At 46.3% G+C, this 24,966-nt stretch overlaps 1 protein-coding gene across 3 annotated transcripts; it reads left to right on the top strand.

Moving 5' to 3' along the window:
* Nucleotides 1–24,094, top strand: TBPL2 (TATA-box binding protein like 2). 3 transcript variants are annotated; one of them, XM_039533422.1, is made up of 8 exons: nt 177–463; nt 7,756–8,174; nt 9,193–9,280; nt 10,723–10,814; nt 13,509–13,676; nt 16,962–17,056; nt 20,317–20,433; nt 23,656–24,094. In XM_039533422.1, exons 1-7 carry the CDS (start codon nt 419–421, stop codon nt 20,394–20,396), a joined length of 987 nt encoding a protein of 328 aa, XP_039389356.1. In that variant the 5' UTR covers nt 177–418; the 3' UTR covers nt 20,397–20,433; nt 23,656–24,094. The 3 variants fall into 3 exon arrangements, with proteins under 3 accessions (XP_039389357.1, XP_039389356.1, XP_039389355.1); XM_039533423.1 differs by lacking the exons at nt 20,317–20,433; nt 23,656–24,094 and adding an exon at nt 18,123–18,197 and having other exon boundaries at nt 1–463; XM_039533421.1 differs by lacking the exon at nt 23,656–24,094 and having other exon boundaries at nt 196–463; nt 20,317–20,898.
* The last annotated feature ends 872 nt before the right edge of the window (nt 24,095–24,966 follow it).

Genomic DNA, 24,966 nt, shown 5'->3' with positions numbered 1-24,966 from the left:
GGAGGATCTCCGGGGAAGCGTTGGCTGGGACTGGAAAGGCTGCAGGGACAGGAGCCTTTCCCTGGTGCAGCTGGGTGCAGGATCTGCCGGCGCTGCCCCCCACCATGCACTTGCAGCGGGCTGGGAAACGCTCCAGCCTCCCTGCAATTAGCCAAGGGGGGGAGAGGCTCCTTACTTGCAGCTGGGGGCCTCACTCTTCCGCTTTATCCCGTGGGGTAGGGCCCCCAGGCCCCAGTTTAAAGAGGACACGCCCCCTTTCCTGCACGTGCCGGCCCGGCCCCAGCTGGTCCGTTCGTTCCCTCAATCGGGGCCAGGTGCGAAGGCAGCGCCCTGGATCGCGCCTGCCCGCGGGCGGCCCCCGAAATGCCCCCGCCCGGTCCGCCCCGTCCCGGCAGGACGCTGCCCGCTTCGGCCCCGCATGGAGCCCTCGCTGGAGAACTACTGGGACCAGAGCCCGGGCCAGGTGGGTGCGCCCGCCCCCCCCCTCCCCGCTAGAGCAGTGGTGGAGCCTGGCACCCCAGCCAGCTGCTGCTGCAGGGTGGGGGCCTTGTCTGGGGGCCGTGGGACCCTGCCGCTCCCCCAGGTGGCCGAGAAGTGGCTCTGCTATCAACTCCCCCCTTGTCTTCCTTCTCTCCCCCTCCACCCCCCAAATCTGGCTCCTCTCCAGGCTCCCTGGAGCACCCAGGGGTTGGGCTGAGCCCTCTGGCTGGTGCTGAGCCCCTGCAGGGTGTCCCTGCCATACTGCGGGGGGGGGGAACTGTGGCTTTGAAGCCCTTTGCCCTGCCCTTCCCTCCGGAGCCTGTCTGGGGACCTAGGGGGCTGCCTGTGCCAGCTGGGGCCTGCCCCAAGCATTCTGTCCTGTGTGTGTGGTGGTGTTCAGCACTTGGACTGCAAGTTCCTCAGGGCAGGGCCTGTCTGTTCTGTTTGTACAGCACCTAGCACGCTGCCGTGCTGGCCTGTGACTGGGGCTCCTGGGGAACAATGCCATCCACGGCTACAAATAACCCCATAGTAGGATTAGAGTCTCCAGCTCCTCTCTGGGCTTCAGTCAGCTCCAACAATGAAAACAAATGAGTGAAATTCACCTTGACCTTTTCTGTTCCCAAAGGCTCTTTAAAACTTCCACACTGTGGAACAAGAGCCCTAAGGCAGAGGAGCAGCCGGTGTCTTAATTCCTTGTCCTCTAACTCTGCCTAGGTCTAATGGAGGTGTTGAGGAGGAGAGCCCTCCTGGGGGCCCCCCCACCACTGACAGCTGTGGGACTGAACAGGTGGAAAACATCTAGGAAATCCCCTTAGGATTGGAGAGGCCCCTGTGAAGTCTCATGCACTGTAGCAGGGCTCCTGCAGGGTTTTAAGGACCTGTCTGGGCTGCAGCTTGGCCTGTGTTAAGAAGCTCTCCTGAAGAACTGAGCTCTGCTCAGGTAGTAGGTTGAGACTGGCCTGCGCTAATGAGGCAAAGGGGCAGGTTCCATTTTTTGTAATGGTGCCTGCAAAGTTTCAGATTTTTATTTTTTTTAAGGTAGTTGAACACCATTTTCGAACTGTTTTCAACTGTTCATCAACTGTTCTAATAGCCCTCCCACTGTTGGCAAGTGGTTTTTGGACAGACACCCCATTGTAATTGGGAGAGGACCTAAATCTAACCCTCTAAATCAGAGGTGAGCAAACTATGGCCCGTGGGCCACATCCAGCCCGCAAGACGGTCCTGCCTGGCCCTTGAGCTCCCGGCTGGGGAGGCTAGTCCTCAGCCCCTCCCCGGCTGTCCCTCCTCCTCTGCAGCAATGCTGCCATGCGGGCAGCGCTCTGGGCAGCGGGCCTGCAAGCTCATGCAAGGCAGCGCGGTGGCGTGTCTGGCTCCGGCCGGGTGGCGCGGCTGCCAGATATGCTGCTCTGAGTGGCATGGTAAGGGGGCGGGGGCCAGGGGGTTGGATAAGCGTGGGAGTCTGGGGGGGACTGTCAGGGGGTGGGGTGTGTGGATAGGGGTCAAAGCAGTTGGGGAACTGGGAGCAGGGGGCATTGGATGGGGGGGTGGGGTCCCAGGGGTGGTTAGGAGTGGGGGGGGCCTGGGAGGGGATGGTTAGGGGAAAAGGAGCAGGGGGGGTTGGATGGGTTGGGGGTTCTGAGGGGGCAGTCAGGGTGGGAAGGGTTGGATAGGGGGCGGGGCCAGGCTGTTTGGGGAGTCCCTACCCAGCCCTCCATACAGTTTTGATACCCCAATGTGGCCCTCAGGCCAAACAGTTTTCCCACCCCTGATCTAAATAACATAATTATGGCGATAGATAATGGGTAGGGAGAGGGCCAGTAGGTGCTCTTGATAGTTATACTGGAGGAGGAAAAACTAAATGGCCTGGAATCACAGAACTGGGCATATATCTAATCCATAGAATGTGTCTTCTGTTGTTACTCATTCCTCCTTCTTCTATTGTTTCTCACTAGTTGATTGACTTATTCTAGTCGTCAATCCTCACACTGATCCATGCAGTTTGAACCCCTGCACCCTGGGACCCCTCATGCCCATGCAGAACCCCTTTGAAATCATAAGTTTCTGCCCAGGTGCAGAGAGCTCCACTTGCAGTGTTGGGGCCTTCACACTGTAAACTCTCTGGCGCATGAACCAAAATCTTCCTGTGTGTCCGAACAGTGTCTAACATCTGGGGCCTGATCTCGATTTTTGGCCTATGTGTGGTGGTACTACAATACAAATGATAAACTCATGGCAGCAAATGTTTTGGGTATATTGTGGCTAAAAAAAAAAAAGCCCCCCAAACCTATCTGGGGTCTAAATCAGTTTTGTCCCAATTACGCTGTACATGGACAATATCCCTCTACTACCAACAAACTGCCTTAAATTGTAGTGACCTCTCAGACAGGGTATAGGTGCCAAGCTTTCATTTCTTCAGGGAGGCAATAGGAAATGCTCCAAACATGCATTGCTGATGGCAGAGATAATCATCAATCCAGTCAGCTAACCTAGTGTACGTTGTGTAATGCTTGGCAGCCAGTTAAGTATAAAACTTGTCTTGTGCTGCTTTTCCCTCTTCTCTTCCACAGCATGGGATGTCTTTCCCTGTGCTTCTAGTCTGTCTCCCCACCCCACACACACAGAGGCCAGTTTCTATTTAATACATCTTTAATTTTCAATCTTCTTTCCTTAAAGAATTTCATTCTTTGAATCTGCCTTTCTCATGAAATTGCTTTCCTCTCATTTATTTTCTGTCCCCCTTTAAAAACAAACAAACAAATACCTTTATACTTCCCTTTGGTTCTCACATTCCACGAACTTCTCTCATCCATCTAAGCCTCAAATTGACTGACTTTATTCCGAGAGTGTCTGCTTTGATTCACCTTATGGGGGAACTGAAATGTCTCCCATGCCCTCTATAGGGAAGGAAAGAGCATTGCATCTAAAGTTCCATGTGTTGCTTTCTCCGCTCCAACAAGCAGCAGCTGTGGTGGTATTAATGAACTGCCACATAACTAGGTTAAGAGGAATAACTGGGTTAAGAAGTACAGTTGCCGTCTAACTTCTGGGGCTCATTTTGTCTGGCAGTATGTCATTTTGGGCACAGCTTTGTCCCATTTGGGGGATGAGCCTGAATTTTAGAAGCAAGTAACCAGGAAATTGTTTATTCACTTTTGTGGAGAGACAGACTTGTATAAGTGGTTCCACTAGTAAGCAGGTATTTCTTTGCGTGAGTAATGGGATTTTTTCACAGACTTCTAGCTGGCATCACTAAAGTATGCAATGTTACCGCAGTGTGTCAGTCCTTTTGTGGAAGCTACCTTTCTGTTGTGAGAGTCCTCTTTATACTGCCTGCTTAGGGTGTTGTAGCAATCTAAGACTTCCCCCTCCCCCGGCTAATATGAAACAATATGCATTTTAAATTAAGAGACACTAATGCTAAGCCTGCTAGGGGTTCTCCTGTATAAATGCCTGCTTATGTCTTATCACTTTCAAATAGTTTGCATGCCACCCAAGTCCATGATGCTAAGGTGTGTCAAATACAGCTGGTCTCTGTTGCTTTAAGGCAGGACCTCAGATACAGAGTGCAAAGGGACTTGTGTAATAATGCCTAGACTTTTGCATTAGTTGTCAAATTCTTTGTGCAGAACCTGAATGTGGGATTTTTATCTCTAAAGGACAGTTCTAGGTACACTGTACTTAGCCCTAAGTATTCATAAGGCTCTAAAAATAGCTCCTATGGCCCCTTTAATGAGTGTATCACAGTTCCTGCTTGTACCTGCCAAGCTAATAAGGGGCACCTGTCTACTTTTTTGATTGAGTAAAATTCCAAAAAGGGTCTAAATGACTTGGATGCGCAAGTCCTGTTGACATTCAAAGTGCCTAAGTTATTATGCAGGATGTGTTGTATTGGATCAGACCAGTGGTCCGGTTCAGTCAGTATAGTCTGTCTCCAACAATTGCTCATATTAGCTGTTTCAGGCAATGGTGCAGAAGGCTGTTATTCCAGGGTCAGCAACCTTTCAGAAGTGCTGTGCCGAGTCTTCATTTATTCACTCTCCGTTAAGGTTTTGCGTGCCAGTCATACATTTTAACGTTTTTTAGAAGGAGTCTTTCTATAAGTCTATAATATATAACCAGGAGTGGCGCCAGGGTTTTTGGCACCCTAAGCACAGGGCCGGCTCTACCCATTTCGCCGCTGGTCCCGCAGCTCCGGTGGACCTCCCGCAGGCGTTCCTGCGGAGGGTCCACTGGTCCCAGGGCTCCGGTGGACCTGCCGCAGGCGTCCCTGCAGATGTTCCACCGGAGCCGCAGGACCAGCGGACCCTCCGCAGGCACGTCTGCGGGAGGTCCACCGGAGCCACCTGCCGCCCTCCCGGGAAAATGCTCCCCCCCCCCAAATCCTGGCGCCCTAGGCAACTGCCTAGGTCGCCTAAATGGAAGCGCCAGCCCTGTATATAACTAAACTATTGTTGTATGGAAAGTAAATAAGGTTTTTAAAATGTTTAAGAAGCTTCAGTTAAAATTAAATTAAAATGCAGAGCCCCCGGACCGTTGGCCAGGACACGGGCAGTGTGAGTGCCACTGAAAATCAGCTTGTGTGCCACAGGTTGCCTACCCCTGCTGTTATTAAATAACTTGCCCCTAGAGAACGTGTGTTCCTAGCCCTCACTAACTAGCAGTTGGTTACATGCTGAAGCAAGAGGGTTTAAATTCCTCCCCAAGCTGTTGCCTTTTTTAGATATTATAAGGCATTATACATTTGTGATGCCAAGACAAACAAATGGTGATGGAGGATAGGGCTAGAACTCAGGAATTTGTGATTAGGAAATGCCGTAGGCCTTTACCACTTGATCTAAAGAAGAATGTTAGCTATGGTAGCATTCAGGCATTTACTTCTCATAAATTAGTCATAGGCTCCACTGGCCATGTATTTGAATCTATCAGGTACTGTGTAACAGAGAGTAGTGGTACACTTATCTATTCAGGTTTTCCCTGAACAGCTCACAACTGAAGATGGATTCTGAGATTATCATCTATACTGAATGGAGATTAGAGCTAGTCAAAAAATGCCAATTGTCTTCCATGCAGAAACTTTGAAAAATGTTTGGGGTTTTCCCCCCAAAAGTTATCAAAAAAACTGGAAAGGATTTGTAGAGAAACCCAGCCCCAAAATCAGAACATTTTGACCAAAATAAGAATTTTTGACCACTTTTAATTTAGTATAAAAAGCCAGTTTTCACTTAAATTTATTTCTAATAAGTTGATCAGCTCTAATAGATGTTAATACATTTAAACATCTGTCTAAATAAAGCCTCGTGAGAAGTGTGGAGGAAGAGCACCTTATTGGAAGATGAGGTCACTTATTTTGTGGGTGCCTGCAGGGCTTAGCACATACTGGGCCTGTTTTTCCAAAGTGCTGAGCAGCTGCTGGCACTGTGGTGGGTGCTGAGCACCCGTGAAAATCAGTTGCCTTGTTTCCTGAGACCACCGATCACTAGCAAGTCTTGAAGTTCGTGTAACCGGTGAAAAGACCCTGAGTGCTCCCTTTGATCAGTTAAAAGGTTCATCCCTGCCATCTACTGGACTCAACGTGCCCTTACAGTTCAATAAACAAAGGCTGTATGGGACATATTCAGACCCTTGTCTAGTGCCAGGTACCAAATGTGTGTAACTGAGACGATGCCGAGGAAAGAAGTTAGTTCGGCACTCCACAGGGATTAGCTTTAAACCTTCTAGCCAAGCTATCACACATTCAGCTAGTAGTATAGGAGTTTCACTTTATCACTGAACTCCTAAAACTTGCACAGTAAATAGGGTGACCGGATGTCCCATTTTTAATGGGATAGTCCAGTATTTAAGCCGCCCTGCAGGCGTCCTAACTCGTTCTTAAAAATGCCTCCCCCTACCATCAGTACCGGTGGGTTCTGCTGCTGGCTGGATCCCGGCTTGTCAGCCGTCCGCCCACCAGCAGTGAGGAGGGTGGGGGCGGGGTCCAGTGGCAGATGATGGGGGGTGGGAGTGCAAGGCTGGTGGCAGGGCAAAGCTGCAGCACCTGGGGCCAGGCTGCTCCCCCTGCTGGGGTCAGCACAGCCCCCACTATGTGCCAGCTCTGTAGTGGGGGGGGGGAGCGATTTCCAGCCTATTCCTGCCCTGAACCTGCAGGCTCCACAGCAGCACCCCGGGCAGGGGCTTAGCACCCTCATCTCCCCCCACCACCTTGGGTCCTGCCACCAGGGAGCACAGAGCTGCTCTGTCCCCTAGGTCATCCCTCCCCCCCCCACCCCCGCGCTGCCCGCTCTCCTGCGGCTGGAAGCAGCTCCTGCTCTCCTGCTCTCCTGGAAGCTGGAAGCAGCTCCTGTCTCTGCCCTCTCCTCCTGCACAGTGCCCAAAGGCTGCTGCTGGCCACATTCTGGTGTGACTCTGGCAGAAATCTGGGCCGGGGGTGGAATGTGACCCTGTGTGTGTGTCTCTCTCTCTCTCCCCACCCCCCCTCCACACACACTGCCTCAGGAAGATACTTGCCAGGTACCAGGAGAGGCAGATCCGTCCTGGGGGCCCAGTTAGGCCTCGAGGCAGAGAGTGCTGGGCAGGGAGGGTCAGTCGCTCAGTCACCCCCCCATCACTGCTGTGTGAGAGGACTACGGGAGGGTGTCACCTCTCCCTGGGGGGGAGGGGGGGTGTGTGTCACCCCTCCCAGTGTGAACCCTAAAGTCTTAAATATAAGAAGGTAAATGAAAAGAATCCAACTACATGGTATTTCTTTACTGTGGTGACTTAACTTGCCATCTGAGAACTCTTCTCAAGTTTAAATCCATTGGAGAAGCTAGTGGGTGTTGGGGGGTGGGAGTGCAGTTTTGAAAGGCTCCTGTCCAGTGTGTGCTTTACAGCCTTAAATCTTTTGTCTTCACAATAACCCCTTGAAATAAATGTCTTCCTCTGGCCATCACACACAGTTCATGAATGCTGACCTCTTGGTGTTACGGTGTAGCTCGATCTAGCTTGTGTAATAACAAAACGGTTTGGAAAAACCCATAGACGTCCTCTGGCTCTTATACACTGACGTCCATGAGAGGAGAGGGAGAGAAGTCACTGAAGTATGAGCCTGTAAAGCTATTTTTGACAAACTTTCTCATTTTAACTTGAAAGTGCTCTGTGTGATGATGGAGTCGTGATGGGGAGGAATATCTTCTTTGAATTCATTGAATGGAAAATGCATTTCTTGAGCACCATCATTTGAAATAAATTGGATCTTCTAAAACATGCTATAATCTTTTCTTTTAAATGAAGGATGACCTTTCATCAGCTGGTCCTCAACTGTACACTCCCATGAGCCCTTTTGACACAGACCTACCAATTCAAGCCGCTCAAAGTGCATCATTCGGTTCTCATCTTGACCAATCCAAAGAACTTTCTACAGACTTCTCTTCTGTGGATCTCAGCTTTCTTCCAGATGATCTCAACCAAGAAAATGGAGAACAAACTCATTCGGAAGATGGTCATGAAGTGCAAAGAGAGCAATACGGGTCACAGTTGACAGAGCAGGACAGTGGGTTCTTAAATGACAGCAATTTGTCACAACTGAGCTATGCGGACGCAACTCAGCCCTCACCTGAAACATCTGGTGCCTGTCCCCCTTTGACACCTATGACTCCTATCACCCCAATGACACCCGTTTCAGAAAGCTCTGGCATAGTTCCTCAGTTACAGTAAGTAAACTTAAGCTTGGAGGTGTGGGGGGAGGTGGTACCATGTACATGAAGAAGGGCTAAACACTAAAATGGAAAGAGTAAATTGTAGAAATAGTTCATAAACAAATAGGTCAAATGTGGTTCAGGCTTCAGTAGTGAAAGCTTCTCTAGGCAAAAGAGGTCACGTGGTCTCCATGCAAGCCGTATCCCGGGCTTAGCATTGGGAAGACTCAAATGACCTCATCATGTGCACTGTGTGTAACTCCTGCCTCTGAAGGAGCTGCAACCCTCCTTTGCTGTGCAAATTCCTGTCAAGAAAACAATATTTTAATGTTAGTTAAATTTCCAAGGGCCCTTAGCCACTGCCCGCACACTAGACTGCAGGAGCCAAAGTAACAGTACTTGAAAAGTAGGAACTCTTTAGCCAGACAGGTGTTCCGTACCTGTTGTCACCATAGGGGTCTACGGTGCAGCCACCAGCTGGCTGATGAGGTTCCTGTTTGGTCTAACTGCTGTGGTGCTTTATTGAGGGAGCTGAAATAGTCTCTCTCTGACCCAAGCGGTGGTGTGGGGAGGGAAAGGGCACAGCTGCAGAAGCAGAAAGAATCCTGACCTCTGCAACAGCCAGACTGTTCTATCCTATAGGCCAGGGCAACATGAGGGTAGTTCACTGACTACTTTCAGAGTGCAACAGTAACTCTGTCAATGTTCTTAGCTATAATAATGCAGTTTAAAGACGCACAAGCCTATGCAGCTGTAGTACTGGAGGAAAAACTAGCATATTCAGTGGTTGCAGCAGTAGGGCACAATTTAAACTTCCTCTTAAAATCTGGCTTTTGGCATTGGACCACTTACATCATTGACTTTCACCAAATAATTTGCTATATATGATTTTTGTCGTGGACTAGTAACAATGGTCAGGAAAGTAATAGAAGGTAACAATTAAATGTATTGTGATTTCAGACTATCTTTATAAAATAGATCACTTTGATCTATGATTTTCTAAAAACATGTATCCGCTTTCTTATTCCTTCAGGAATATAGTGTCCACTGTAAACTTGGCTTGTAAACTAGATCTGAAGAATATAGCTCTGCATGCCAGAAATGCAGAATATAATCCAAAGGTGAGATTTTAAAGACCTATTTCATTGGGGTTTTGTACTTGAAGGCATGGATTCCAGTTTACACCTTTTAATCCCCTGATTGTCCCTTCTTTACTAGCACACTCAGCTCATTTAAAAAAGAAATGAGTTGAATTCAAATCAGTAAAAGCTTTTGCAGACTCAGATATATTCCATGAAGGTCAAATATCTTTGTCACCTTTTTTCATATCCTTGCAGTTCTGTCTTGCTATGTGCTGAATAAAGCATTTATGGAATGATCCTGCTACAGGATGCCCGGCCCTTTAAAGGGAATTGGGGGCCTGGCCTCACCTGCCACCGATGAGCTAGGGATCAGGTTGAGGCTAAAAGCCAGCAAATGGACCAGGTAGGGGGAGAGCTGCTAGAAGCATGGAGGCTCTGGCAGGAAGCACTTGGGTCAAAGGGGAGCTCCAGAAAGCAGGCTGGCTCCTGTGAGGCCCTGGAGCAGGGTAGAACTGTCAGACAAGTGGCTTGTACAGTGGAAATGCAGAAGACCCCAGGCTGGCAGGGGGGAAATGGATGGCTGATGTGCTATGCTAGTTTATGTGGAAGAAACAAAGCTCAAGGCCTGAACCAGCCTGTGGGGGGGGTGTTGCCCCTCCTTCCTGGCTGAGGGGACCTTACCGGTCCCTTGAGGCTGCTTCTTCGAGTTGTACTTTTCAGTGCTAAACAAACACATGACCGTCTCAGGTGCGGATTTCTTAAAGTGGTACGGTATGTGTGATAGTTGTAACGGCACTGAAAACAGCTCTTTCCCTCATAGTGCTGGAACTAGGGATGCAGGAGGTGCTGCAGTATCCCTGACTTAAAGTGGCTTCCATTAGATCCAGGGTTTACAGTTTGGTTCAATGGCTCTCAGCAACCCCACTGTAAAAATTGTTTTCCCCTATCGCAATCATGAGTAGAGACTCCACTTGCCAATAAAGGGCTTGATGTGTGGACACGCTTATTCCAGAATATAAATACCTTGTTCCTGTTTAGCTTAATTCACTGTGGGCTAAGCACTGAGGGGTGAGACTTCCCTGTTGGGAAGCATTTCTTCATGATCTTAAATTACACGTGTAGATAAGCCAGCAGATTTATTGGGGAAAAGGTTGCTGAAGTTTCAGAATGGAGGCCTTAATTTGGAGGAAGGGATACTTAAGTAAATAACATACTTATTACCAAGTGTGCACCACAACAAAGAATTAAGCATAACCGTACTTGTCGTTTTCAGAGCAATGTCTGAAGCGGCCTTTGATATAAAGGGAAGGTTTTAAATAAAACCCTCTTAAAGCTTGTATTACTTACTCTGAAACTTGTTACCAAGCTTGTGTCAAGTTGGTACCAAGTTAATAGTCTTATTTGTATTACTGTAGTACCCAGAGCCCCCGTCATGAACCAGAACCCCACTAGTATTCTTGTTTGATTTTTTTAATCTCTAGAGGTTTGCTGCTGTGATAATGAGAATCAGAGAACCAAGAACAACGGCCCTTATATTCAGTTCCGGCAAAATGGTCTGCACAGGAGCAAAAAGGTAGGAAACATTTCTTCATTCCAAACGTTGCCTCAATGTAACCTGTTGCTGTCTAGTGTCTCTAAGTACCTGTGCTCTAGCTGAGGTGCCCTCATAGCACAAATATTCTGCCTGTTTTGGGTTTTGTTTTTTTTTAATCCTTGCTCTCTGAAGTTCATACTCTTGGTCCTTAAGCCCCTCGCTCTCCCCCTTGTTATCCTATTCTTTCCTGAGGGGAATCACTGGCTCTTACTTCAGAACAAGCTTTGCTGTTTTCTACTTTAAACTCTAGCTCGTAACTTACACCCTCTAATATCTCTAACCACCAAGGTGCTAGATTAGTTTCCCGGAGGGCTTCCTAATCTTATTGGGCCAGATCATCAGTGCTACTCCAGCACAGAGATGGGGAAACTGGCTTAAATGGCCAACTGAGTTTACCTCCTGCACAGGGGAATCTGAGTGGCATACACTAGAACCTTGCACGGGACTGGTCTTTAAATCAGCTCCCACAATGCGCACTCCAATCCACGCCCACATTGTTTCTTGCATTTTTAATCCTGCTCCTACCCCACAGATCCCACAAGAGAGATTTCCCCCCATGCTATTTTTAAAAAGTCAGTTAATATATAAATGGAATTCCAGAGACTATTATTAAGCAAGATTTGTTTTTATTCTTTGAGTGGTAAACCATGCAGAAAATACTTTAACTCCTGTTAGAAAATGTCTATTATCCTCACTTCACATTAAGTATTAAAACCTTTATTTAAAAAAAAAACACAAAAATGTACTTTACATTGTCAGAAATAGAATTCCAGCAAACTGACAAGATGAGTGTTTTTCCACACGTTTCCACAGTCTGACTCTTTTTTGGGGGGCTCCCTCCCACCCAATCCTGCCTGCAACAAAGTACATTTTACCTGCTCCCGCTATTATAGCAGTGGGTCCTGCTGGACCTGTGGAATCCCAGTCCCGCTACATGGCTCTAGCATTCATCTATATAGTCTGCTCTACTCCACTCGTTCCTGGTGTCGTGGGAGTGCCTTGTGTTCCAAAAATCCTGGGACAGTACGGGCTCCTGGGTGCTTTTATCAGCCTGACCTACATTCTGCTGCCGCTCTTAGGGAAGCGTAAGCTGACTCTGGACCCAACCCCCTTCCATAGCAGAGAGGCCTGGTGAGAGCTGTGTGAATAAATTAATTTTTGTTCAAGCTCCAACGCAACATTTTGTGTTGATTCTGAGCCTTTGTAACACTTTTTTATTATTATTAAAATTAAAGGAAATTTCTCAACAGTCATTTAGAACCAAAAAAAATTGAGATGTTACGTTTAAAAATTTTGGTTTGACATTTTCTAAATGTTTCTGGTTTTTTGGATGGGAGAATTCAGTGAAACCAACGTGATTTTGCAAAATGCTTTCTTGCTGAATGTACTTTTTTGCGCCTCCTCCCCCACCCCCAAAAAAATTGTCTGAAAAGCTTAGCCCCTGTCCTTTCTTCTCTTGTTGTTGAATTTTGTAAACTCATCTAGGAGGAAGTTCATAAGGAACGATGCACATCCGTGGTGCCGTATAACTAGGGCCCTACCAAATTCACGGTCATGAAAACGTGTCATGGACCGTGAAATCTGGTCTTGTGTGATTGATATATATAATTTATTTGTTTAACCCTATACTATATAAATTTCAAGGGGGAGACCAGCATTTCTCAAATGGGGGGGTCTGACCCGAAAGGGAGTCACGGGGGGGTTTGCAAGGTTATTTTAGGGGGGCTGCAGTATGGCCACCCTTACTTCTGGGCTGACCTCAGAACTGGGTGGCCAGAGAGCGGTGGCTGGTGGCCAGGCGCCCAGCTCTGAAGGCAGCGCCCTGCCAGCAGCAGCTGCACAGAATTAAGGGTGGCAATACCATACATGCCACCCCTTACTTCTGCTCTGCTGACTTCAGAGCTAGGCAGCCGGAGAGGGGCAGCTGCTGACTGAGAGCCCAGCTCTGCAGGGAGATACAAGGGTGGCAATAGCACACCATGCCATCCTTACTTCTGTGCTGCTGCTGGCGGCCGCGCTGCCTTCAGAGCTGGGCTCCCAGCCAGCAGGCACCGCTCTCCAGCTCCCCAGCTCTGAAGGCAGCACCGCTGCCAGCAGCAGCACAGAAGTAAAGGTAGTAATGCTGCAACCCCCCCTTTACAATAACCTTTGCGACCCTCCCACAACTCCTTTTTTGGGTCAGGACCCCTACAATTATAACACCATGACATTTTGGATTTAAATAGCGGAGATCATGACACGATTTAAAAAAATCCTACAGCCGTTAAATGGACCAAAATGGACTGTGAATTTGGTAAGGCCCCCCCATATAACCTAGTGCTGCAGCAGTGCAAGGCCTTCCTCTTTACCTCTGATCCCATTCCTGGATCTGTAGGAACTGGTTGCAACACACAATCTTTGTGGCACTTTAAAACAGACACCCATGTAAATTCCAGCTGCTGGACCATAAGGTCACTAGACCTATTCAGGATCTTGAATCTGGCCTGTTCTCTGAACTGAGAACACCAAACTCTCCTATACACAAGATGGGATTGATCAAGGCCAGAATGTGACTAGAGCCAACAGGGTGTGTGTGTGTGGGGGGGGGGGGGTAATTTAAATTTCAGGATAAGGCTGTACATCCAGAAACCATTATACCTCAAATTCCTGTTTCCATCTCTTTGTTCCCTGCAGTGAAGAGCAGTCCCGGCTTGCGGCTAGGAAGTACGCACGTGTGGTGCAGAAGCTTGGGTTCCCTGCCAAGTTCCTGGACTTCAAAATACAGAATATGGTGGGCAGTTGTGACGTGAGGTTCCCCATCAGGCTGGAAGGATTGGTTCTAACTCATCAGCAATTCAGTAGGTATGTGGGCAAGGGGGTGGTGACTGGCAGAGAGGGGTACCAGGCTCCTAACAATTATGAATAACACATAGGGATGAATTGATGTGTAAAAGGACGCAAGAGAAGAAATGTTGATACTGGGCTAGCATGGTAAGGTGTGTACTGCGTACCAGTGAGCTATTAACTGCTATAGCATCCCCTTGGTCTGCTGCACCCATTAACTCTGTGCCATCCGTCGTCTGTTTCACATACACTAGACTAGACCCATAACATTTTGATTGTCTTTTGCAGTAACGCCTATTGGTAAACCTTCCGCGGCATGTTTGTTTCTAATGCGGCAAAAGTCAATACGGCTTGTGCGCCAGCACAATTGATGTTGGCAGGAATGTTCACCGCTCTGAGAGTGACTAACCCAGCGAGTTAGTGGCTGGCTATTTAAAAGTATACTCCTGAGTATCTTTAGGAAGAGAAGTGTTGTGCTCGGCAGGTCTCTCGCCATAGGAATTCGGTACTTAAATATTTAACGTATTTTCTTAGTTTGGTTTTCTCAAAGTGTTACAAGCATGCTTTGCCCTGCTCGAGGGTTTTTTCTGGACTAATCTGTATGTATATTAGATCCAGTTAAAATGAAGGACAGGAGAGTAGTAAATCTAAGTGTAAATAGACTTCCTAACTGTCAGGGTGGTTCAGCACTGGAATCAATTGCCCAGGGAGGCTGTGGAATCTCAATCGTTGGAGATTTTTAAGAGCAAGTTGGACAAACACCTGTCAGGGATGGTCTAGATCAGTGGTTCTCCCCCAGGGGTACGCGTAGCCCGGGGGTCCGCAGAGGTCTTCCAGGGGTACATCAACTCAGCTAGATATTTTCCTAGTTATACAACAGGCTACATAAAAAGCACTAGCAAAGTCAGTACAAACTAAACTGTCATGCCGCCGACGACTTGTTTATACTGCTCCATGTACTGTACCGGGGTGGCCAAACTGCAGCTCGCAAGCCGCATGCGGCTCTTCTCCAGTTAAAGTGCAGCTTGGGGAGCCCCCCAAGCCCTCCCCCATTCTCCTCCTACCCATAGGGGCTGGAACTAGGGGTGCTGCCGCACCCCCTGGCTTGAAGTGGTTTCCTTCGTACAGGGTTTACAGTGTGGTTCAATGGCCCTCAGCACCTCCACTGTACAAATTATTCCTGCGCCTACCAGACTGGGGTGAGGGGCAGTGCTCAGGGTTTCTGCCGGAGATGACTGGTGCTGGCAGGGGGCACAATTTAAATGTTTTACCCCCCAGCAGCTTGAGTCATCCCCCCCTTACCCTCAGGGGCCCCTCCCTGCAGCTCCCAGGCGTTAGCTCCCTGTGGAGAGGCAGCAGCAAACAGCTGGGAGCTACAGGGAGGGGCCGCCGCTCTAGTGCCAAGGGGAGAGGCAGCAGCAAAAGCAGTGGCTCTCCCACTTGCCTCTGCCTCTCGCCAGGGCTGCAGCTCCCAGCTTGCCAGCGCCAGCAGGGAGGGGGCCTGGTGTCATCATGTGACCAAGTGGGGTCAGCAAACCCTGGCAAAAATCAGGGAGGACACACGACTCCATGTGCCCCTTTCCCCCCCACAACACATCACCTCTGGCTTCTGCCCAGCCGGGTCTCAGGGCTGAAGCCCCAAGACCTCCCTCCCTGCAAGGCTGGAGCCCCGGCAGGTGCGTGCCGGCTCCCGAACTTCTAAAGATGGTTGTATGTGACTTGGAGGGTCTGTAAGTTTGGCCACCCCTGTACTATACACTGAAATGTAAGTGTAATGTTTAGTCCAGTTGATTTACGTTATATGGTAAAAATGGGAGCGCAAGCAATGTTTCAGTTCTAGTGTGCTGGGGGGGACACTCTTGATTTTTATGTTGGATGTTTGTAAACAAGTAGTTTTTGAAGTGAAGTGAAACTTGAGGGATTGCGAGACAAATCAGACTCCTGGAAGGGATTCAGTAGTCGGGAAAGATTGAGAGCCTCTCGTCTAGATAATACTTACCCCTGCCGTGAGTGCAGGGGACTGGACTAGATGCCCTCTCCAGGTCCCTTCCAGTCTGACCATTCTATGATTCTCGGTTCCTTTGCTCCCGGTTAGAGAAATGCTTCTCTTTAAACAGCTTTCCTGCTAACTGGGGAGCATGTATGGCAATATCCAATGTTGCTGCAGCACTCTTGCTGTGCACAAAGAATTCTGATATGCCAGAGGTGTTCAGTAAGATCAACATTCATATCCAGGATAATATTGGACTGGTCTCAGGTTGTCGCTTGCCACTGCCATGTGGCACATCTAGTCATGGTGGGGCTTTGGTCCCACGGACCAGGTCTGTAACGAATGGAGAAACTTCCTCCAATGCTAACCAATCTCATAGTTGGTTCAGCTGAACCAACTCTTTAAAACCCTTGGCGCCATGGTGTAGATCAAGCTCCAGCAGCCTGGACCGGTCTTACTACGCTAGTCTTAAAACCTCTGGTGTGATGGGAATTGTGTGTACACAGGGATAATGTGCCTCTAGAAGCACTGAGGTAAGTAGCCTAATCCTGAGTGGAGAGAGAAATATTGAAGCAAATTCAGAACACTTCCTATTGGTGGACAATGCACAAGTGAAAACTTCTTGTATGCATATTCTTGTACAAGGTTTGAGCTACGCTCTGGACTATTTCAAGGTAATGTGTAACCTCATGGCTGGGAGACTGACTTAGCACGTTTTAAGATGCATTTGTTCAAAATTTAGTCACCACAAAGGACACCACAGGATGCTTGGAAAAGAGTGAAGCTTGAATGCAACAGAAATTAAAAAGTTCAAACTGGGTCTCTGTTTGAATTAGGCTTAATACCCTATGTGTCATTATCTTGGGCCATCTTGGCTTAACCAAGTAGTTCTACAACACACACTATCTCTTTATTTGCTGTATTTGTATAAATCATTTGTAACTGAAGCTTTGTGTGTTGTCCCCAAGAATCCTTCCTTGGACTGTTCTCAGACAGTAATGCCAACACTTACTTGGGAATCTACCTTTAGTCACTCACATTTGAAAGTGGCCCAGACCTTAAAGGTGCTGAGTATCCACAGTCCTTACTGGCTGCAAGAGGCGAGATGCTAGAAGGCTTCAGTAGGAGGTACAGGTGCTCGGTACATCTGAAAATTGGGCTCTTTAGTCAGGGATCTCACCAAAAACATTGGCTTAACTAACAAAATTCTAACATAGAGGAGCAGTTTATATTTCATAAAATAAACTAGTAGTAAAAATCAGATTACCAGGCAGTGCTCCTAACCCTTTTTCCCTTTTTGTTTCTTTCAACAGTTATGAACCAGAACTATTTCCTGGCCTTATTTACAGAATGGTCAAACCAAGGATTGTGTTGCTTATCTTCGTGTCTGGAAAAGTTGTATTGACTGGTAAGTGATCTCTTTATGTACAGCAGTAACTCTGAGCACTCTGTATAGTAGGATGACATTTAAGCTAAGTTGATGTTTCTTGCATAGTGCAAACACTAGCAAAATCTAGAGGCATCCCTTTCAGCAAAACATTGAGGATCCAAAAGTACCATAGTTGTGTACTATTAGAACACTCCACAGGCGTTCAAATAACCACTCAAAAGAAATCCTACACATCACTAAACTTGTGCATCCTGTGGTTTTTGTTTTCTTTTAAATTCTTCACTTATGTCAAGGTAACAAACGCATCAGCACACTGTTTTAACAAGCACCGTAACTAGAAGCCTATTTGTAATGTATTCTGATACTTTCAGGGAACTCAGTCTTACTGTCAAATATCAGAGGGGTAGCCGTGTTAGTCTGGATCTGCAAAAGCAGCAAAGAGTCCTGTGGCACCTTATAGACTAACAGACGTTTTGGAGCATGAGCTTTTGTGGATGAATACCCACTTCGTCGGATGCAAGACGAAGTGGGTCTTGCATCCGACGAAGTGGGTATTCACCCACGAAAGCTCATGGTCCAAAACGTCTGTTAGTCTATAAGGTGCCACAGGACTCTCAATCTTACTGCATACTTCCATACTTTTCCCTCCTCAATTAGAAAATTTCTTTATGGTTAGCATAGTAGTTGCTGATGGGAAAGGAAGGTGTCTGTCCCAGTCTTGGCCCGTGTTCAGCAAAGCACTTAATTTTAAGTGCTATGATGAATCAGAGCACTTGTCAATAACCTACACTCCAAGTCTGTAAGTAAACATTAAAACTCCTGGATGAATACTTCTGAGCATTCTTTCTGGAACATTTACCATCTTGGGAAAACTACCCTATTCAACTTGACTAAAAAGGCAAACTGTATCTCTATCAGACATACAGGCTAAATGGTGCCAATGTACCAACATAGATGTAGATGGTACTTTAAAGGCAAATAAAATTACATGCCTTTGCCCAAAGGATCTTCCAATCATAATTATGAATGAGCTCAATTAACTGGGCATTCAGGACAGAAAGCTAAAACATCTCCTCCTCCTTAGGTCCCATGAAGTCATCCTGGCCATCTACACTCCATTGATGCCTCCAGAATACATTTCTGGATGTTATAACTACCAAAAAAAAAAACACCACACAACAAAAAACACACCTCTGCTGAGGCATACAGCAGGCCCATAAGAGCTCAGGTAAGTCCCATTTTGAAATCTGGGCCTTACTGCAATTCTAAAACCAGACTTACTGAGCTCCTATGGTCCCCTGGCTGATCCAGAATTTTCTGGTGGTCCAAACATCATGAAATAATGTTTTGGAGCAGAGTCAGTGGGTGTGTGTTGTGCGGTTTATCTTTCAGTGGAGCAGGAAACTAAAAAGGTTTGAGATGTATCAAGCTGTCCTCCAGTGACTCAAGACCATGAGTACCAACCTCAAGGCAGACTGTTGAGAACCAGGGCACAAACCCCAAATTGGCGGAGAGTTCTATACTTCGATGATTAGTTGGTGAAATCTAAGGTCATGTCTCCACTAGAGACCTTACAGTGGCAGAGCTGTACCAATGCAGCTGCGCTGATGTAAGGTATCCACCGTAGCCGCTCTATGCCGGCAGGAGAGAGCTCTCCTGTCAGCATAATTAAACCACCTGCAATGAGCAGCGGTAGCTATGTTGGTGGGGGAGCATCTCCGGCCAATGTAGTGCTGTTCACACCGGTGCTTCTGGCCAGGGGCGGCTCTAGGAATTGCGCTGCCCCAAGCGGGGGACGCTCTGGCGGTCGCCGGTCCCACGGCTCCGGTGGACTTCCTGCAGACATACCTGCGGAGGGTCCGCTGGTCCCGTGGCTCCAGTGGACCTCCCGCAGGCATGCCTGCGGATGCTCCACCGGAGCCACGGGACCAGTGGACCCTCCGCAGGCATGCCTGCGGGAGGTCCACCGGAGCCGCCTGCCGCCCTCCCACGGCACGCTGCCCCAAGCGCGCGCTTGGTGCGCTGGGGTCTGGAGCCGGCCCTGCCTCTGGCAGTGTATGTTGGTCAGGGGGGTGTCTTTCCCTCCACACGCACCCGAGCGACAAGTTTGAGGAACAAAAGTGCTATTGTAGACATAGCCTCTGCGTAAACTCCTCAGGCACTGCAACAGCCTAAACATGGAGTCACGGACAGTCCCCTTGGGTACTCCAATCTCTCTCGTCACCTAGGTGAGTCTGGCTTTGTGGTAGATGGCCCCTTACACCATGAAGCACAGCACTGTTCAGGTTACTTCCAGTTCCAAAGGACCCATTACTTACAATGAAACTAATAGGCAGCAGGTTTAAAACAAAGAAAAAGCAGTACTTCTTCACACATAGCAGTCAACCTGTGGAACACGTTGCCGGGGACGTTGTGAAGGCCAACAGTATAACTGGATTAAAAAAAGAATTAAATTCATGAATGACAGGTCCATCAATGGCTATTAGCCAAGATGGTCAGGGACACAACCTCAGGCTCTTGGTGTCCCTAAGCCTCTGACTGCCAGATGCTGGAAGTGGACAATGGGATGGATCACTTGATGATTGACCTATTCTTTTCATTCCCTTTGAAGCATCTGGCATTGGCCAGAGACAGGATACAGAGCTAGATGGACCATTAGTCTGACCCACTGTGTCTGTTCTTTTGAATGTTTCATAACATAACTGAACATTAATTGCTGACTAATTAGTCAGTCCTACAACTAATAGTGACGGGGATGTTGCATCCAAATTTGATCTGAAAAATTATGGGATTCATATACTATATATAAAATAAAATATCCAGGGAATTTTAAAAAGCTCCCTGGAGCACTGTATTCTCTCTCTTTAAAAATGTAGTATTCCTTTATGGTTTAAGCAACTCCAAAAATTACAGTAGTATTCCACTGCAAGAACCCAAAACAAAAGATCAGATACGGACTAGTCTACCTTTGTGTGGGGGGGGGGGGTTCTCCCCAAGATGAGAGCAAGGGAAAAAAAACCACCCTACTGTTTTAATAATGTAAGGTGGTGATGATATCATGGAAAGGAATCTTGCTTCTTAAATTATATCTAATTTTGACTATGCCCCCGAAAGAGATTTTAAATAAGAACCTTGTTTTTTCTCATCTTTGGGAACGCTTTTATCATCTATTACACTAGTACTTATTGGTGTTGACTTAATAGTAATGAATGAAACCTTGTGAGCCATCTTTAATATTGTCTTAGTTCTTAAACTGTTTTTAACTTTTTTTTTTCTAGGCGCCAAGGAGCGTTCTGAAATCTATGAGGCATTTGAAAACATCTATCCTATTCTAAAGGGTTTCAAGAAAGCATCTTAAAATTTCTTTCAAAAAAAAAAAATCAAGGAATATCTAGGTTTGTATGTTTATGCATAGAACCAATGTAACAGTATTCCTATACCTAAATACAGAGTTGTGGATTACTAGGCCTATAAAGCCATTTTGAACACACTATAAAGTATGACTAGATAGATGCACGCTTTTGTATGTAGCATGAAACAATTTTGCTGTAAAACTTGATGTTTTTCTAATCAATTCAGTCATTGTATCAAGTTCTGTTAAAGAATTCACAATAAGCAAAAGTACATTTACTTTTGAACAGGAATGTAAATTAGCACCATTATTGCACTAAAAATATTTTACAGTACAATTAATGGAAATCTGTTTTTCTGCAGTAGAATGGATGTATCCATGGAGGTTAGTCCATAGATCAGTCTTGTTAAAATCCATAAGGTTTTGATCAATATTTTGTAGCACTGACAGCTAATTTCATGTTAATTGAGACCTTATTTTTGTGTATAATATATCTTATGAAATTTAATGCAAGCCTTTTTACTGTCAAACATCCAGACATGAGTTCACAAATGATCTTTGTATCATTCTCTGGCTCAGAGAATGCTACAAGATCAGGTGAATTATGCCATATGGTGCTCTTGACTCGCCTTATTGACAATAAGTGAAGATCCTTGGTGGCACTGGGTCAGGGTAACATTGTCAATGAGGGCTAGCATGAGTGGCAGCTGAAAACTGACAAGCTACCTATTATCTTAAAATCACCAGCCATAGTGGACCCAGGTTCTATAAAGTATCTGGAGTTGGGTTTGGACAAGTGAAGGGTAACCTAAAATCTGATGTTTCTATTTGCATTATCACAGTTCTCTCGAAGTGCAGGGTACGTAAGTACAATCAGGTCTGAACCGACAAAACTTCTCAACTTAGTTTAGAAAGCTACTTCAATATACTGCCTTTACCAGCGTACTTTAAAGCATAGGAAAAAGACAAACTTTATTAGGGTTGAATTATTTATTTTAAAGTAGCTAGAGGACTAGTCGAGGCTTAGCCAGAGCGGAGGTCCCACCACCATCCTCGAGACATTCAATAACTTCAACGTCAAACACGCGTAGTCTGCTCAAGATCACTGCACCAGGCAGTGTGACCACAGTTGATGGCATTGCACTGGTATTGTGTAGTGAAGCTCCCAGATCTGGTTTAATCCTGCAGTGGTACCAAGTAGGGTCAGGGGTGTGTGTGTGTGCGCGCGCATTCCTTTGTGTGTCAATAGAGAATATAAGAGCACAGTCTGCTGAGTTTTTTGTCCGTCCTGGCAACATGGCCAAAGAGCCTACAACGCTGCTTTTAAATTTAATGAGTGACTGAAGGAAGGCCCAATCTCTGCAAGATTGACATTTCACACACAGTCGAACTACTTTTTGCTCATGATTCAGTAACTTCCCAAGTAGGTAATCTGTTTTATGCCCCTTCTTTCCTCTTCTGTCACTGTTTTTTTTTTTTTAAGTATTACTACTTTTTGTTTCATGCAAATTTACAAGTCTCATCCCCATACAAACTGGCAACGCTCATTCATGAGGAATGGTGAAGCAGCATTATCAAAGTGCAAAAGTCAGCTCCTTGTCTATATGTCAGAGGTAAATGCAATATAGCAATGCTCTCCTCAGGATAGGGTTTCAGATACTGGAGTTTTTATCTTTCTTTCATTTAACTGCAACTAGGATAAAGCCCGCCATCTCTAGTTGCAAAGAGAATAAAGCTGTGCTGGTATTAGCTTTCACCACTGAGCCACTAGAGGTCACTGTTGAGTGCCTTCTTGTGAAATGAAGACAAGCATAACCCATTGCCAAGAAACTTTCTCTACCCTTCCCTCTGTCTCTCCCTCCACCCCTTGTATCAGACAGCAGATGCAGGATATCAAGCCTCTGCCCATGATAAGACTTAACAAGTTTGGGAGTTTTATCTTCCATTTCAACTTGTCTGTTTTGGATTGTCAAGTTGCCATGTAGTCCAATGCTATTTCTGAAGCCTTTCCTATCTCCTAGAGTCATGCATAGTTAGTTGTTTGTTTCATCACTAATGGAAAAATCATCTCATTCCTGATAACTTGATGAAATCTTTCTTCCATTCCCTTGTGACAAATCCCTACTCTAGGAGCAATATTTGAATTGTGAATTTCCATACTTCAAATGTTCTCTAGTTTAACCTTAGCTTACAATTTCCTGGCTCTCTAATAATAATCTTTAAAACAAACTATAGGCCTGATTCTTGGTTACACTAAAGCCAGTTTGTGAAGTTCTGGTAGCTTTAAAGTAATTGCAAATTAGTTTGCATTGGGAGAAACATTCTGAGTTTGACAGTGAAAAGCAGCCCCAGTCCTGGTCTATATTTAAAATTTTATTCCAACAGTTATACCAGCAACGCTTTCATATCTGTATAACTAGCTACATGATGTGTTCACTGCTTTAACTATGGCAGTATATTTAAGGCAGCAAAACTTTAAGGTGTAGACAAGTTACCTCCATAAATGAGAATTAGGCCTAACTGGTATGTTGTTTTTTCTTTAAATTCTTGATAGTGTCCGGCTTTTGTCTTTTAAAAAGTTTAGTAAGTTTGTCTTGGTTCTACCTATTTTGTTTTTATGAAGCAGTATACTAGTGTCCAGGTTCTGGTAGGGATTTGTAGCAATTCAACTGGCTTTTTATCCTCTCAATGCCTTGTACACTGAATTTTATTTAAGTTCTGTCTTGGGAATGATCTTTCTTTAATTCCGAGCAGTTTATATTTTCTCTTTTTGGTTTAGTTTTTACTCTTAATGTTTTGTGGAGGAGGAAATGTATATGGATTTTGACTGAGATTACTACTATGGATCACTATTAGGATGTGAAATGCTAAAACTTTTTGTAGCCTGACACGTCCTGTAACCTGAGCAAGGAAATATGCTTTCAAGAATGCCTATAAATAGTGCAACAAAATTGCAGGAAGAGGAGTCTGTCAGACTTTGTTTTGGAAAGGTCACTTGTGTTTGGGTAGTACTGAGTCACTTAACTTGAAAGATTTGAGTTAGAGAACTTTAGAGTGATTCTAGATGACTGACTGGCTTGGAAGGGAGAAGCCATGGTACCTGAAAACATACAGGGATTGTAGAGATGAAATTGGTGCATGAGGGAGTTCTGGATGCTGTCATGATACCATACAGTACTAGGTCAGAAATAAGCCTAGTGCCCAGACATGTGTTCTGCATTGAGACATGTATACAACAGAGCTCATGGTGTCCTATTTTGGCCAGGTGTGAATGATGCTGAAGATAAAATACTAGTGTGAACTCTGCAATCAACTTGAGAAGCAGAATGGAGAAGAACCACTGAAACTAAATGGGATTCCTGATCTAATGCTCGTGCAAATCTGCTTGAACTAGATGGGGGAAAGTCCAGTTAGTGGACACAGGTGGTTCCATTTATTTAAAAAAAAAATTAATTGCTTGTCATGGGATTTTAGATGAGCTGGTCCATAATTCATGGTTGACCTATTTGGGCAATTTTTATTATCAATACAAGTACACCTCATCAAGACTTTACTATGTACAGTCAAATGTGTTACCAGAAAAGTAGTACCTATTTCAAACAGCTTGAAACAAAAGAACTGTTGCTATAGGAGATTCATGCTGACCACAGTTAAACTATCGTTCCACTGCAAAATGTCGTATTAGGGTCACCCGTTTTAGAGGCTTTGACCCAGGGGGAAAATACCTTTGTATTTTTGGTATCTTGCACCAAAGACTTGTAACCCTGCAGTAGTTGCAAAAGAACTAAATTTCTACCTCGATATAACGCTGTCCTCGGGAGCCAAAAAATCTTACTGTGTTATAGGTGAAACTGTTATATCAAACTTGATTTGATCCACCAGCAGGTGCAGCCCTGCCCCCCTAGAGCACTGCTTTACCACGTTATATCCAAATTCGTGTTATATCAGGGTAGAGGTGTATAAACTAGGAAACTGGAATTAGTGTCAGATAACCCGATTTTATAGGGATAGTGCCGATATTTGGGGCTTTGTCACCACCACCTCCTCTCCTAATTTTTCACACTTGTTGTCTGGTCACCCTAACTGGAATAGAAGACAAAAGTGCCAAATAGTTAACCTAGGTCTATGTGTAAGAGTTAAATTTCAATCCAAGGGCTGGCACTCTTGATGCTAAACTGTCTGCACCAAGTACATACTTAGCAGGGACAGAAGCCATATCAACAAAACCAAAAACGGAATGGGGCTTTGTCCCCCCTCAGGGAGCGGGCTGGGCTTATGCATGTTGTTGCCTAAACTGCCCCTAGTCGAGGCCAAGCCGGAGTCCTAGCCCACATGCCCTGCAGCCCCCTCTCTCCACCCCCTCTCCCTTCCCTTATGGGGCCCTGTGCTCCAACACTCCTGCCCCACAGGACCTCTGCCCTCAACCTTTCCCCTGGCAGTCCTCACCTGCCCTCCCCCCACAGCCTGCCTGCTTGCCCCCTTCCCCCTGCTTGCCCCACTCACCATTCCCTCTGCCTGATTCTTTCCCCCCCGCTTGCCCCACTCCCTCCTCCCCCCACCTGCCTGCCCCACTCAC

The sequence above is a fragment of the Mauremys reevesii genome, linkage group 4 (assembly GCF_016161935.1).
Source record: "Mauremys reevesii isolate NIE-2019 linkage group 4, ASM1616193v1, whole genome shotgun sequence".
Taxonomy (NCBI): domain Eukaryota; kingdom Metazoa; phylum Chordata; order Testudines; family Geoemydidae; genus Mauremys; species Mauremys reevesii.
This window is presented reverse-complemented; position numbering and strand designations above follow the sequence as displayed.